At 41.3% G+C, this 13,896-nt stretch overlaps 1 protein-coding gene across 1 annotated transcript in view; it reads left to right on the forward strand.

The window, feature by feature from the left end:
- LOC119552910 (division abnormally delayed protein) overlaps window positions 1-13,896 on the forward strand; it is a 70,049-nt gene that overhangs the window by 51,509 nt on the left and 4,644 nt on the right. Inside the window, exons 2-5 of the mRNA XM_037862836.1 lie at window positions 2,202-2,345; window positions 12,039-12,162; window positions 12,259-12,726; window positions 13,088-13,277. Of these exons, the coding sequence (XP_037718764.1) occupies window positions 2,202-2,345; window positions 12,039-12,162; window positions 12,259-12,726; window positions 13,088-13,277 (926 nt within the window). The remainder of the gene's footprint in view (window positions 1-2,201; window positions 2,346-12,038; window positions 12,163-12,258; window positions 12,727-13,087; window positions 13,278-13,896) is intronic.

Raw genomic sequence — 13,896 nt, forward strand, 5'->3', positions numbered from 1 at the left:
CTTTTCTGGGGCACGACATGATATATGTATGCATGCACGTTGCAGCAATTGAATTGAATTTCTGCTGCTCGAGTTTTGAGCTCTTGAGCCACAGAAAAGAGTTGGAGGCGGAACGCTTCGAAAGCGAAGAATTCCAACATTGTAGGGGCAGGTTAAACTTGCAGTGGCTTCCGTTTTTCACTTTTCCTGCGCTCTGCCTCCGTTTTGGCTCCGCTTTTCCTTCGCTTTTCCTCCGCCTTTCCTTCATTTTTTTGTTTTCCCCAGACAGAGTGACTCGCTGGCTGAGTGACGCCCCGGTTTCTGGCCAACTGCCATGTGGCAAGTGCTCCCAGTGACCCTCTTGCCTTGGACTCCCCCAATTTATGGCCGAGCAGTTGCAGGGAACGCATAAACACATCATGGCCAAAGGAGCCTGGAGGACAGCCCCTAATCGATAGCTTATACAATGCACTGGAAAATCCTTTTCAGCCACTCGACGAACCCAAACAGCTCGCAAATCGATGGCACATAACTAAAATCTGTTTGGCTTTCGTCTCTGTCGAGTTTTGATTGACTGGCTGGCAGATCAGGTCGATTCAACTAGATGGGGGACATGGATAACATTCGGGGTGATGGCTTTGAGCCAAGTCTGTTGTCAATTTCCATTTCATTTTCCAGGCAGGAAAAATGTGTCATGGCCCCGGCGGTTAACAGAAACTATTGATGTTTGCCATTAGTTAACTTAAAATAGACGCTGACTGTAGATGCATTTGTCGAATTCATTTGCTAATTTTACGACAGCAACATATGGCCACCGAATCGGGGCAGTCAGCGATATGCATATGAGAGATTGTAGGCGCTTCGAACATCGTGTAAAAGCCATTAATTTAAATTATAAACTATAAAGGCGAAGGGGCAGACGTCCATAAAATTCGTATCTGCTGTTGTCATTGCAGTTGTCATAAAAAGCCTGTCACACGATTTGTTTCACCACTAATTTATGACACAAGCAATTTGAGGGGGGAAGTCCCCTCGTTAACACATATGTGTGTTGCAGGGGCTAAAGTGCAACCAATTTTGTAGAAAAGGCTGGACGAGTGAATAAGTATCTTAAGGATACCTTTTCAATAAGCCCTGGCCAATCAGCAGTCTTTTGTCCCTATATTTTTTTTCCTGTCCTGCTCTTCTTTTTCTGTTTCATTCATTAGACACTCTTTTCTGGGGCACAACGATTAGTAAGTTGAAAATCGTTTTAGCCCACTTTCCCCCCTATCCATTGTCATTAGTGGAATTCGCTCGTATTTCAGTGGCAGCTGAAAAAACAATCATTGCCTGCTGCGAGTTTTATGGGCCACCATCAGCCAAACTGCTCCGATTTTGTCGTTAGGCAAGCTAAAAAAAGAAAAATTGCAATTATGAGCAGTTTAAAAGTTATTAACGCGACCGCCAGTGATGAAATGGTTTCCTACTTCTGGCCTGTGCATTTATATATTTTAAATTGCTGAGCCCACGCCGCGAATCGGAAACTATGGCCACTTTGTTGTTGCTGCCGTCGAGATGCCAAGCTGGCCAACACGCCCACCGCCATTTTAAAGCCATAAACAATTAAACGAGACAACCCACACGCCCACACTCGCAGCCACAAAGCCAATGGTAAATATTTGATTTGTGCGATAATTCGAAAATGATATAGGCGCAGCAGGCGTTTCGTAATGATGCAACAGAAGATGAGTTGGGATGATGGATAAAAGGGGCTTATTACTTCACAGCCAACTATGGAAAGCTGTCTTTAAATATTTAAAATATGTTATGAATAATTTTGATTTTTACCGATATAGCAACATTTGTGAAAATATAAACAATCATAATATTTTAATAGCAAAAATATTCACTGTTTCCTTAATGCGATGGAGAGTTTTTGATGGGAGTTTTATTGAAAGTATACTAATTTTTTACAGAATTATTTTAAAATTTTTGTACTTAAAGATACGATATTAAATACCATAATAAACATAAAATCGTTACAATATACTCCTAACAAAAACATTCTAAGATATAAGTTGGTTTACCATTGATGGGAGTTTAATTGAAAGTATACCTATTTAGTAAACACAAAATACCTTAAATCCACCCTAGTTTCTTTGCTTTAGAAGGTATTGATTCAAGAACAGAATCTCAATTGCTAATCTGTACTCATTCGCCCCCTTTTTTTAATTTTCCAGGCGCCATTTGCGGAGGAAGCTGCTGCAATAATGCCACGGAACTGGAGCTGCGTGACAAAGCCGCCGGAAAATTCGAGGAGCTGCTGCACCATCATACCATCAGTCTGCGTGGAATCCTCGAGAAGAACGCCAACCAGTTCCAGAGTGAGTACTGTGGATAGTAGAAAGGATTAATGGGGGCTTGTTGCCGAGGGCTCAAGTGAAATCGAAAGGAGGCAAAATGCCTTTATATGCAAATCTGTGGCCAAAGAGTCTGAAAAGTTGGTTGGGCTTTTTTCCTCTTTTTTTGGCGAGCGTTAGACCAAAGTATATTTTCGTGGCAATAAATAATTTATCATATGCAAATTCATCTGGCTTGGCGCAGAATTATGACGATAAAAAGTTCGCCTCGGAATCTGCGAAGTGAGCTAACCAAATTAAACTTGAAACGCGAAATGCGAAATTGATTTGTAATTTGAATTTGTATGCAGATCAAAGCGACTGTATTATAAACTCTGAAATAAAAATATATGTAGGTACCATTGGGCATATAGGGATTCATAACCATAATCGAGCTTGGGTTATTTTAAAATGCAGCGAACGCGACTCTGACTGCATCTAATTAAAAAGGCATTAAATAATGTTGTAGTCCCTGGTTTTCTGGTCGCTGTAGTTGTTGTCGAGCCCGCTGTCCCTTTTTAGACAATTTTGCAAACTTTGTCTGGGTCACGTTTTGGGGCTGCCACGCCCCAGCGCACCGCCGCCCCCCCTTTTGGACTGCCCCTTTTCACACAATGCCTGCAAATTGTTGTCGTACATGCTGTAAATCTCGCCTCACTTTAAGGCAAGTTTTTGGGGTGCTGATGTTGCTGTTGCCTCATTGTTGTTCTGGGTCTGCAGTTCTTGGAAAGACTTTAAACACGCCCTCCTTGTTGTACATACATACACATAATGCCCCCACATATACGGATATATACTGCATGTCTGTGCGGACTCACAATTTATATAAATACATTTGGCGAATTTGTTTGCATTTTGTGTGTTGTCATCAGCTTAATTTATGCAATCCCATTGATTCATTCGCATGGGGGCTCATTAAGTTTTGAGGTTTCCTCTTCGCCATATGAGCGTTGAAAGCAAAATGTCCATTATATTATTTTTGGGTATGGTTTAACCCTACTTGAGTCTTAAATTAATCAAATATTGCTAATGGGCATACAAGGGAATAATATTTAACTTTAAATTGTACTCGTTTCCTCAACGATAATGAAAGTTCCCCCAGAGGCACAATAATTTCTTTGTTTAATTTCTAGTTAAATTCACTTTGAATGTACTCGAAGTGTAGAGTGTTCCTAAAAACAATTAGCATTCAATTTGCATTGGAGAATTCAACACACAATGATGTCACACAAGGCAAACACTGCAAAAGTCGCACATTTCATTAGATAAACAAAACATGCAAAAAATTAAAATGCAATCGGCAAAGTCATTTAGACTAACAATCGAGCAATATAACAAATTATAATTATTTAAAAGCAATTGCGGCAGCAATTTATTGGCTTTTATGGGCCATGCTGAAAAATAAAGCAAATGAAGTGCTAAACGATCGATTGATGGATGAATGGGGTGCAGCTTTTAAAGTTTGCATGAAATAGGGGTAACTGAAGGTTACTGAGGCTATGGTTACGAGGTGGCTAAAATTGTTTGCTTGTCTGCCGCTGATAACGGGTTTCTTGTTGGCCAAAACTTTTGGCCGAAATGGCGTTCTCTTGGTCTTATCGGCGAGTCGTTGCGATGGCACGCGTTTCCCTTGGTTGCAGTAGAGTGGCCATAAAAATTGATTTACTTGCTCCAAGCACACCCGGCGTATGCGTGATGTTCTCCGCTGGGAGTTGGGAATGAGGCAAACAGCACTTCAGACTCCCGAAAAATGCGCAACTATAAAACTTTATGCATTTCTTGGCAATCGCCTGGTGCTATTGCTCTCTTTTTCTCTGGTCTCTAACGCATAAAATATTATGGTATGCGAAATAAATGCATATTTCTATTTTCTACCATAAACTTGCCAACTACAACAGCTTGTGGCATATGCAATACAAGCCGGGGCTTCCTTCCTGTTCGAAAGATTCCCTTCTATACCCGCCTGCCCCCATCCGGTTGCCACGCCCCCACCTCCGCAGCCGCCCCTTCCGTTTCCGCGCGCCCATTGTTGCAACTCCTGGCCTCTCGCTCTAACTTTGCCTTTGTGCCGTTTTCGCTTTGTTCGGCGTATTATTTTTAAGCAAGTATTTGCGTGTTTAAACACGTTTCGCAGCTTACGAATTATATGGGCCCGCCTTCGAAATAACCCCAATCCGCAGATCCCCAATATCTCCCCGATCCCCAGAAGGCCCCATGTCCCCCACCAACGCAATGCGTTTCCATTGCACTTACCACGTAGCCGCCGTCACCACCATCATCATTTCTGCTACTTTCGCTGTCGCATCGTCACTGGGAAAAAATATTACCAGAATTATGATGATGCTCAAATGATTATAGCAACTGTCAAATTATCCCTTTATGTTTCATTTTAATAATATATTAAAACCTTATAAACTCACTAATTATTTTATTAAGGGTTTTTTGTATTATTTGTTTATGGTTTTTAGGCACTTCTTAATACTTTTAATTTTGTTTTCTATATAAAACTTTTATGGCCGTATGACGCTTGATTAAGGCCATACGACATTGCTCAATATTTACCTAACTGGATGGATTTATTTATAAAAGTCATGCCAACTGTTAGAATAAAGGGGCTACAGCTCAGCAAAGTTTAATGAATTTATACTTAAATATACCATAGATTATCTTGACTTTGATAGCCAAACTAGTTATAAGCAAGTGTCATATAACCTTAGCTACCTTTAAATGATCCCAATTGATTTTCAATAAATTTAGTTATATTTTATTTAAATATCTTTTGTAAATTAATTGTATTGTTTTAGTTTTTTGCACTGTTTACTGTCATTGTCGTCTTGGTGTGTTGCTCACGCGCTTAATGCGTTTGGCTGCAAAATACCTCCACTGTACCCCTCCTGACACCTGGGCTTAAGCCCCTAACCCCCCTTTTACCCCTTCTGCGGGCAGGGGCGTGCGCCTGCATAAAAGTTCCAAATGCTGACTTACTGCTCTGCCAGCACAACTTTTGCCCCTTTAAACAAAACAAGAAACAAACAACAAAAACGGTAACTGCAGAAATTATTTCTTTATTTTTGTGGCAGCAACGGCAGCTGCAGCAGCAATGCGTGCACTTTCATAAGTTGCAACTAGCGACTTGCAACTTTCCCCGACCCTCCCGCATCTTCAACTTGGCCCTGGCTTAAGTCTTTTCGGCCATATCTTGTGCTTTGCCTGAGCTGCCTTCTTGTCTTTACGGCTAAAGTGGTTTTTTGGCCGCCATCGCTTGTTAGCCAGCTTTTGTTTGTCCTGTCACACAAAATGTGCAGGCTGTGCGAGGTTGTTTGCCAGTGCCAGTTCCAGTGGCTCCTCCTCGGCCTCAAGTTGTTGCAGTGGCAGGTCCAAAGTTTCCTGTTGTTGTCATTAGGTTTTAGTGTGATTGAGGCGGCACAGTTGCCCGGGGGGCGTGGCAATTCCCAGTTAAGCCCTGCGATTTTCATGACCTATTGAGAACCGTTTTGGATTTGGTCGCACAAAAGGGAGATTACTTTAATGCCACAATGAGAATCAAGGCTACCAAAAGCTGTGACTGTAATCATTATAAACGATACAAAAATTACGATTAAAAAGGAATACTTTTTAAAATATTTTTTTTGCTAATCATAATGATATTTAAAGAAATAGAACTTAAAGTCGGGTTTCATATTTTATGATTCTCTTAATAATACAACATTACAATCTTATTGTAGAAGAACTTAAAAATGTACCTATCCAGAATCAATGCAAAGAAGTAAGGTTAGTATTTGAGCGAAAAAAAGAATCAAAAAATTATCATGCCTAATTTTTAAACTTTATGTAAAACTCAAAGAACCAATTTTTTCGGTCTGTCATTAAAAGTTTTTAATAAAAGGATTTTATTATTGATTTTTAAAAATTTCATTTGATTAGCGAATTTTAATATGAATTTTTTTTGTGTCAGCAATAAACTGATACTAAACTTAATTGAAACCGATTTAAAAAAACCATCTCCGCTATAAAGTATTATTTTTAGCCAAAACTCGTTCACAGCCGATCTTTTTTCTTTCATGTTTACGATTCCATTTTTTGTCTGTATAGACGACCTTCAGACTCCAGCTTCGATTTCTCAATGAAATCGACAGGAAACTGAAGTTCAGAGCCAGCGAACACCTGCAGATCGTGCTGCTGAAAAAAACGCCCCCGACTAAAACCAGTTGTCATTCTAGTTGACTTCGAAGATCTATAATTATTTGCGCGCTTGAAAAAGCAAATGCCGAATTACTAATGGAGCCGTCTTGAAAACTTTAGTTTAGCCACTCGTTTCATTAATTAGCGACGACTGGAAAACAAACAAATGCGATGCCGTTTTGTCTACCACTTGCGTTCCAATATCGCCATTTGTGTGCATATATAATTGCCATAATTAGTTGCTTGGCAAATTAAACGCTGAAAGCTCGAGCTTGTAATTAACGCGCCACCAAAAACGGAAGGCAACTCGATACCGCTTGAAAAAGAGTAACAAAAAAAATTACCAGGGGTTCCAGTTTTGGGATGGGAGTATTGCAACTCGGAGACAAGCCAGATCAAATAACTCCCAAGACCCGGCCAATTGATGCATATGCTTTGGAGCACTTCAATATGTCAGAGCGGAGCTAAGCCGAAAAAGGTCGACCTCAAGTCGGGTAACTCCACTCCACTCCGATCCCATCTCTCTAATACCCGTTCTCCAACAATGAAAAGTCATCCAATTACTTTGACATTGTGTAGGGGCTCTAGTGGAGGCCCCTCTGGATCGGATGGTATGGGTGTAGGTATGCCATGGGGTTAGGATGAGTTGAGGATGAGATGAGTCTGCCTGCCAAGAGCAGATTGCCTCAGGGCTACAGCTGTTGGAGTGGCGAGTTGGATAGCTGGCTGCTTGGATAGCCGGATGGTTGGGAATGGATGGATGGATAGCTGGATAGCTGGATGGTCGGGTACTCCGGCGAAGGGGCGTGCCAAGTTGGCACGCCTGCAGATAGCTAGTTACAATACATGCACTTAAGCTGATGCCACGCACAGTGGGTTGGTTTGGTAGAGTTGGGTTGGGTTGGGCTGGGATCCAGATGCTCAAGGAGTTGAAAGAATCTCGGGGAAAATATGTGCAGGTTCTGTGCTGCGGGAGAGACATTCTCAAAGGATTATAATTGTCAATTTGTAAGTGTTGTATAATGGTTTTTAAGAACAATTTGGTTCTTAACTTTACAATCAATATTTTTTAAATTTAAAGGCCTTTAATAGCACTTGCTTTGTGATTTTAATTAAAATGCGATCAAGGAAGTATCGAAAATCTTATTTATTGTGAACATTACTTACATCCAAGTGATTCCTATGCCCAAACCACAGTGCCCATCGCCTGTTTCCATCCACTTCCTCTCCTGGTTGCCGGTTGCTGGTCGCCAAGCCACGAGAACTGCACCCGCCAGACGGACAGACGACCAAGAAGGCGACTTCAGGGCCGGGAAAAAAGTTGCCACAGTTGAAAACGAAGCTAAACGCGGCTAAAAAGCTAAGCCCGCCGAACGGCGAAGAGCAAAAAATACATGGGGAAAAAGAAAATGAAGAGCACTAACAAAGTTGCTGTGGCATTCATAAGGCGGCAACGGATACCGCAGTTGGGATAGTGGGCAAAATACATGCATATAAAATGCAAATAAAAAATGCGGCAGATACTAAAATTGTAATATCCGCACAGGAACGCAGGCAACAAACGAAATACAAACAAACACAGCAGTGTTCCCTGTGCCCCGAGGGGCAAAAAAAAAAATAAAAGGGAAGAATATATAAAAATACAAAGCGGCAGGGAAAAAGCGGGCTAAATAAAACTAAACCTGTGGGCTGTGCTCGCCTTCGGTGAGTGTGTGTGCTGCATATTTTTGCCAAGCCGTGGGAAACAACAATACGGCCCGTGGACCGCGGTCGCATCTGCCACTGCCCCGCCCCTCGCACCGTTTTGGGGTTTGCCCCGGGCCACGAATCCCCATCGAAATCCCCCTCCAAATCCGAATTCGAATGCGAATCCGAAACCATATCCCAAACCGGTCGCAGCCTTTAACTTGGCATGCTAATCTCGCTCCTGCCTGCCAACCGCCGACTTCTAATGAAGCAATGAAGCCAAAGACCCAGTCGAAGCCTTTTCGATATTTGCTCTATGCGAATAGTTTAGAAACACAGTGCTACAAATTTATAATCCTAAAGAAATATTTAAAAATACTCAGCTAAAAAAGTATAATCCTAAAAATATCTTTATCAACAAAACATGTTTTTATTAGAAGAAAGATAAATATATCATATCCAACATACCTCCTAGATGTTCCTTCTTTTTACTAAATATCTATAAAACAAAAGTTTTACCATTTTAGGTTGGATTTACTTACAAATATAATATAGCTCTGCATAATCTTGTTTCTTTACATTTCCAAGAACATAATAAGTTTTATCATAAGTCCCAAATAATGTTAAGTATAACCCTTCTTTAGTCCTTAAAATTTAAGTTTTTTTGGAAGCCTTGACATGTTGTAGCTCCTCTCTATGTTTTCTTATTATATTTTTTTATGATATATAGAATCTATATCAATATTATAGACACCTATAGTTGTTGCTTGAATTTTACGTTAACTCCCCAGAAAATTAGTAATTTTAAAATCCAATGTTATACTTGGAACTCTTATTCTTTTGCCCCGTGTAAAGTCGAAACTTCCCATTCGTATGAATGGATTTTTAGTGTCTGGTCATGGGCTTGGTTGTCGACTTGCCCTGGGAGCGAAGAAGGATCCCAGGCCCTCCGTCCTCCGCTGGCCAACTACACTGGCCGCACTTTGTTGTCTAATTCAATTTCATTGTCTGTTTGCCCATTAGTGCGATTTTCCATGTGTGACGAGCGTGGATCCCTTTGCTCCATTCCTCCCACCCGGAAGGTCTTTCAACAAAAAGAGAAAAACCCAAGCTTAATGAAATTTTCATGTTTCATTGAGAAAGCCATTTGGTCTGCTTTATATTTGATTGCTGGTCGAGCAAAGATACGTTTACGTATATATGGGGTATGTACCTGGCCACAATAAAACTGCCCTTGGTTAATTGTCAAAGGTGAATAGGTAGAGGGTATAGGGAGAGATAGAGGTGGATAGAAATTGCAATTAGTTGCAGAACCCAACGACCCAACCCAAAATTGCATTTGCAGTTTTGTGTGAGCCCGCAGGTGAAGTGCTGAGTTAACAATTTATGAGATACAAAGATGCAAATGCATGCCACCTGAGGCGGCTTAGTGTGTGCCATTGTGTGTGTGTGTGTGGGCGGCCAACTTAATTGAGCGTATTAAGCCAACAAAAGCAGCTGCAATAATACACATATCAAGCATACGCAGCGTTGGCTGCTTTCAGCAATTCCCCATTGACAATTGCTCGCAGTTCGGTTGATTAAAATTGCAATTAGGCATTGCATTGGATCGAAGGAAATGCCGCTGCAACCAGCAGCCAAATATCACCAGAAAGGAGCTAGGGCAACCGGATAGGGGGAAATTGCCGGGGCTGCAATGGAAATATTCCCCATCAATAGAAGCTATTTCAGGCATGTCAGCCATGTAATTGTTGTCTGCATCCGCACTTCCTCCCCAGCAGCTCCATCTCCTCGTAATGGTTCACTTTGAGCGCCTTCTCGCGCCGATTTAATGAGCCAATCGAGGCCGATGTCGCACTGTGTGAGAATATATCTATAGATATAGATAGATCCCAGCGCATCAACACGTTCGACGCGGCGTGTTAATAATTAAATGTTTCCGCCAGTCGACGCTCCATTTTAACTATGCCACGTCAATGAGATTAGCGACAGGATGTGCCAGCTCCCCACTTCCCCGACCCGTATCTGTATCCATGTTCCCCTGCTTTCCGACTTTATTACGGCTGCTTTGTATCGCAAACGCGTTAAATCAATTGGCTGGCATTGTTTATCGCATCCTGCGCAATTGTCAGCCAGTGTCGAGTGATTAGTGGACCCACCGATTGGTCCCCTTCTAAGCCACTTGCAAAATGACATGGAAATTGAATACCAAATCGACAAAATCAACGCTGATTTATAAATTAATTTGGGAATTCATTTTAGCGCTATTTAATGCGCGATGGTACTTAATTACAAAAATATTTTAAAGTAATTAAAAGAGGAAAACAATACGGTTAAAGCAGAAATTTAATCTATAACTTTATAAAAATCAAGCCAGGAAATCAGTAACCATAAATCAAAAGAACACTTATAAAACCCCTATGGATCGGAAATTATTAAGTGTAAGAAACCATTAAAAAATAGTTTTAAGATGGCAAAACCATTTTTATTTGATTTCTGAGATCTTCCCCTGATCTGTCACACCTAAAAGCTATTTTGATTGGACAGACCCTACCGAATTGATGGCCATTCTAGGGCCCCATATCCTCTTCTAAACGACTCGGCTTACCCAAATATCGGAATCCAAGCTCGTAAGTTTTGCTAATTAAAAAGGGTAAACTCTGCTCGCCACGGCTGACGCATCAAAGGCCATTAGCCGATAAAGCGGACCCCGAATGCAGACCCCAAACCCCGAACTCCAGAGACTGACACATCGACACCGCTCCAAGCCAAGCCCAAAAAGGCAGACACACAAAGACTTATTCAAACGCTGAGAACGGAAATGCTCCAACATCAAAATCAAAATGAGCCGCAACATACAGAAAAAAAAGAACAGAAAAAAATAACAAATCTGGAAACACTTTTGCCCCGGTCGAAATGTGTGTATTTTGTTCTCCGTTCTTTTGTTGCCAATTAACAGAAAGATTGACACTTTCGTTTGAAAACGATATACAAGACAGCGTATTGCAATTTAGAATTTGTCAGGGGCTAAAACGGAGGAGGGGCGATGTTTGTTGTGTTTGTGTGTGAGAAATCACACGCCGATTTGACAGTTTCCCTCGATTTTATACAGATAACTCCCCTCCTATGTCGATATGTATCTGGCCTTGGCCATTTGTAATCTGCGCTAATGACAGGCTGCCAGAGGAGTGTATCTGTATCTTTGTATCTCCGGGTATCGATAGCCAATCTTTGTATCCAAATCAATTCGCACAACTGCCGCTGACAACTTGACAGATAACATTGTGTCACATTTGGTTTTTCTTACGCTCAGCTATGTGATTAGTGTCTGAATATTAAGAGAATTTATCAACCTGAACCGCGTGATTTGCGAATTGACTGACAGATAAATAGATAGTATTGGAGATTTAGTGATTAAAGGTTTTTTATTAGCTTTAGTTAGCCATTTAGAAAATAATTAGGTATAATATAAGCATTTTTCGTAACTGCAAAATAGACCCAGTAAACTGCAGCTTTTATTCCACCAAGTTTATTCATATTTAATTTCACTGGGCCAGGCCAACAGTCATATTAAATTGTATTTCATTAACTAAAAGCTTACTGGTACACAGGGATAGAGAGCAATGGCAACAATTTATTTTTTTTTTCCAAGTGGGCGGAAATCCCAACCAGTCCATTAGGGGCAGAAGTTCCACAAATCCCAGCAGGGGAAAACTTTAGCGGCAAAGTGATTAAATTTCGCTAGGAATAACAATAACCATAACAATACTTTCATGGCTGCCATTTCCCCATTTCTTTTTCTTGCTGCAGGTCACGTCCTGGAATTGGCGCAGATTTCGGAGAACAAGACCCACTCCCTGTTCTCGAAGGTCTACTCCCGCATGGTTCCGCCCTCACGGATGATTATCCATCAATTGTACAACGAAATCATGAAGTGAGTGGGGCTGGACTCCTATTCTCTATTTATTTAACATCCAAACTATAATATTTTCCATAAGAATTAAATTAATTTGAGTTCTTTCTTATTTAGCCATCTTAATTACGCCTCGAACTACACAAATAGCAATGGGCAGGTGAGCAGGCGGGGATTGGGAAGTGTCCAGAGCAACCTGGAGGAGGCTGTGAGGAGCTTCTTTGTCCAGCTCTTCCCCGTGGCCTACCACCAAGTGGTGCATCTCTCGAAGGAGCAGTATGGGGACCTGCACGAGGACTATGTCAACTGCCTGCAGCACAACTTCGACGAACTGCATCCCTTCGGGGACACTCCCCGCCAGCTGCAGGACAGCCTTGGCAGGGGTGTCTACATGTCCAATGTCTTCATGAACGCCCTGCTCCAGGCCGCCGAGGTCCTCAGCGAGGCCGATGCCCTCTATGGCAAGCAGTTGACGGACACGTGCAAGGTGCAGCTCCTCAAGATGCACTACTGCCCCCACTGCACCGGCCACCACGCGAAGACCGAGACCATCTTGTGCGACGGCTACTGCAAGAACGTGATGCGGTAAGTCGGACTGGGGAGTTAGGAACTGGGAAATAGGAACTTATAAAAAAAATGTTATTCTTACTTTTTAATTTAATGACTGTACTTTTTGGGGAAATTTAATTTGATTAATTTTAAATATAATGATACTGGTTTGTTCAGTATTCACTGTATTTAATTCTTCTTGGTTATAAAATAACGTCAACAGTGTTTTGGCAAATTTCTTATATTTTAATTTTGTTGAAATAAGTTTATAACAGGAAGTCGAATAGATTGGACTAGAAGCAATGATTTAATTTTTTTTTAATTTCGGATAGGTTACAGTTTGCAATGTATGGCTTCTTAACTCTTATACTTTATGTATTTCTTTTATGATCTCCAGCGGTTGCTCGGCGGAGTACGCTGGTCTGCTGGACGGTCCCTGGTCGAGTGTGGTGGATGCCCTCAACAACCTGGTGACCACCCATCTCCTCTCGGACAGCGGCATCATCAACGTCATCAAGCGCCTGCAGACTTATTTCTCTGAAGCAATTATGGCCGCCATGAACAATGGCCCCGATTTGGAGCAGAAGGTGAGTAAAACCATTCCTTAACAAATTTATAACTTAACTAAAAATGCAATTAATAGTATTCAAAGTAAAGAAATAACACACATACTGCTTATTAAAGGATTTTAGTCACGATTGATTTTTGATTTTTGATTTTTTTAAATCACATTATATTTATATCAGAGGATACCTTTCGAGGACACAGCTTTTCTCTTTTTTTCTGTCATCTATCTGAAGATCCGATCGATTTCGTTAACTGGTGCCCCAAGGACACCGTCGTTTAATGCTTTAATTGCCAGTTAATTTATGAACATTTTAAATGAATTTAATGAATCGGAATTCAGTTCCGGCCTTCCAGCCTTTTAAAAATATCTTTGGCATTTCGAGGTCTTGTTAAGCGTGCACATGACATCCAATTGATACCCCTTTTGCATGGTTGCCATGTTGCAGGGAATTTAAAATGCTAAATTAGAGGGGAGTTGGAGTAGATTCGAGTTGACTTCCCCACCAGAAGGCTGCAATTTCCATGCATAATAATGGGTCAGGTGAGGGGAAACACGTGCGCCTCGCATGAGCGGCGGCGATTAGCAAGTGGAAGTGGAACCTGAACACAACCCGAACCCCAAACCCCCTTTAAAACGAA

This window comes from Drosophila subpulchrella, chromosome 3L, assembly GCF_014743375.2.
Source record: "Drosophila subpulchrella strain 33 F10 #4 breed RU33 chromosome 3L, RU_Dsub_v1.1 Primary Assembly, whole genome shotgun sequence".
In the NCBI taxonomy this organism is placed as follows: Eukaryota; Metazoa; Arthropoda; class Insecta; order Diptera; family Drosophilidae; genus Drosophila; species Drosophila subpulchrella.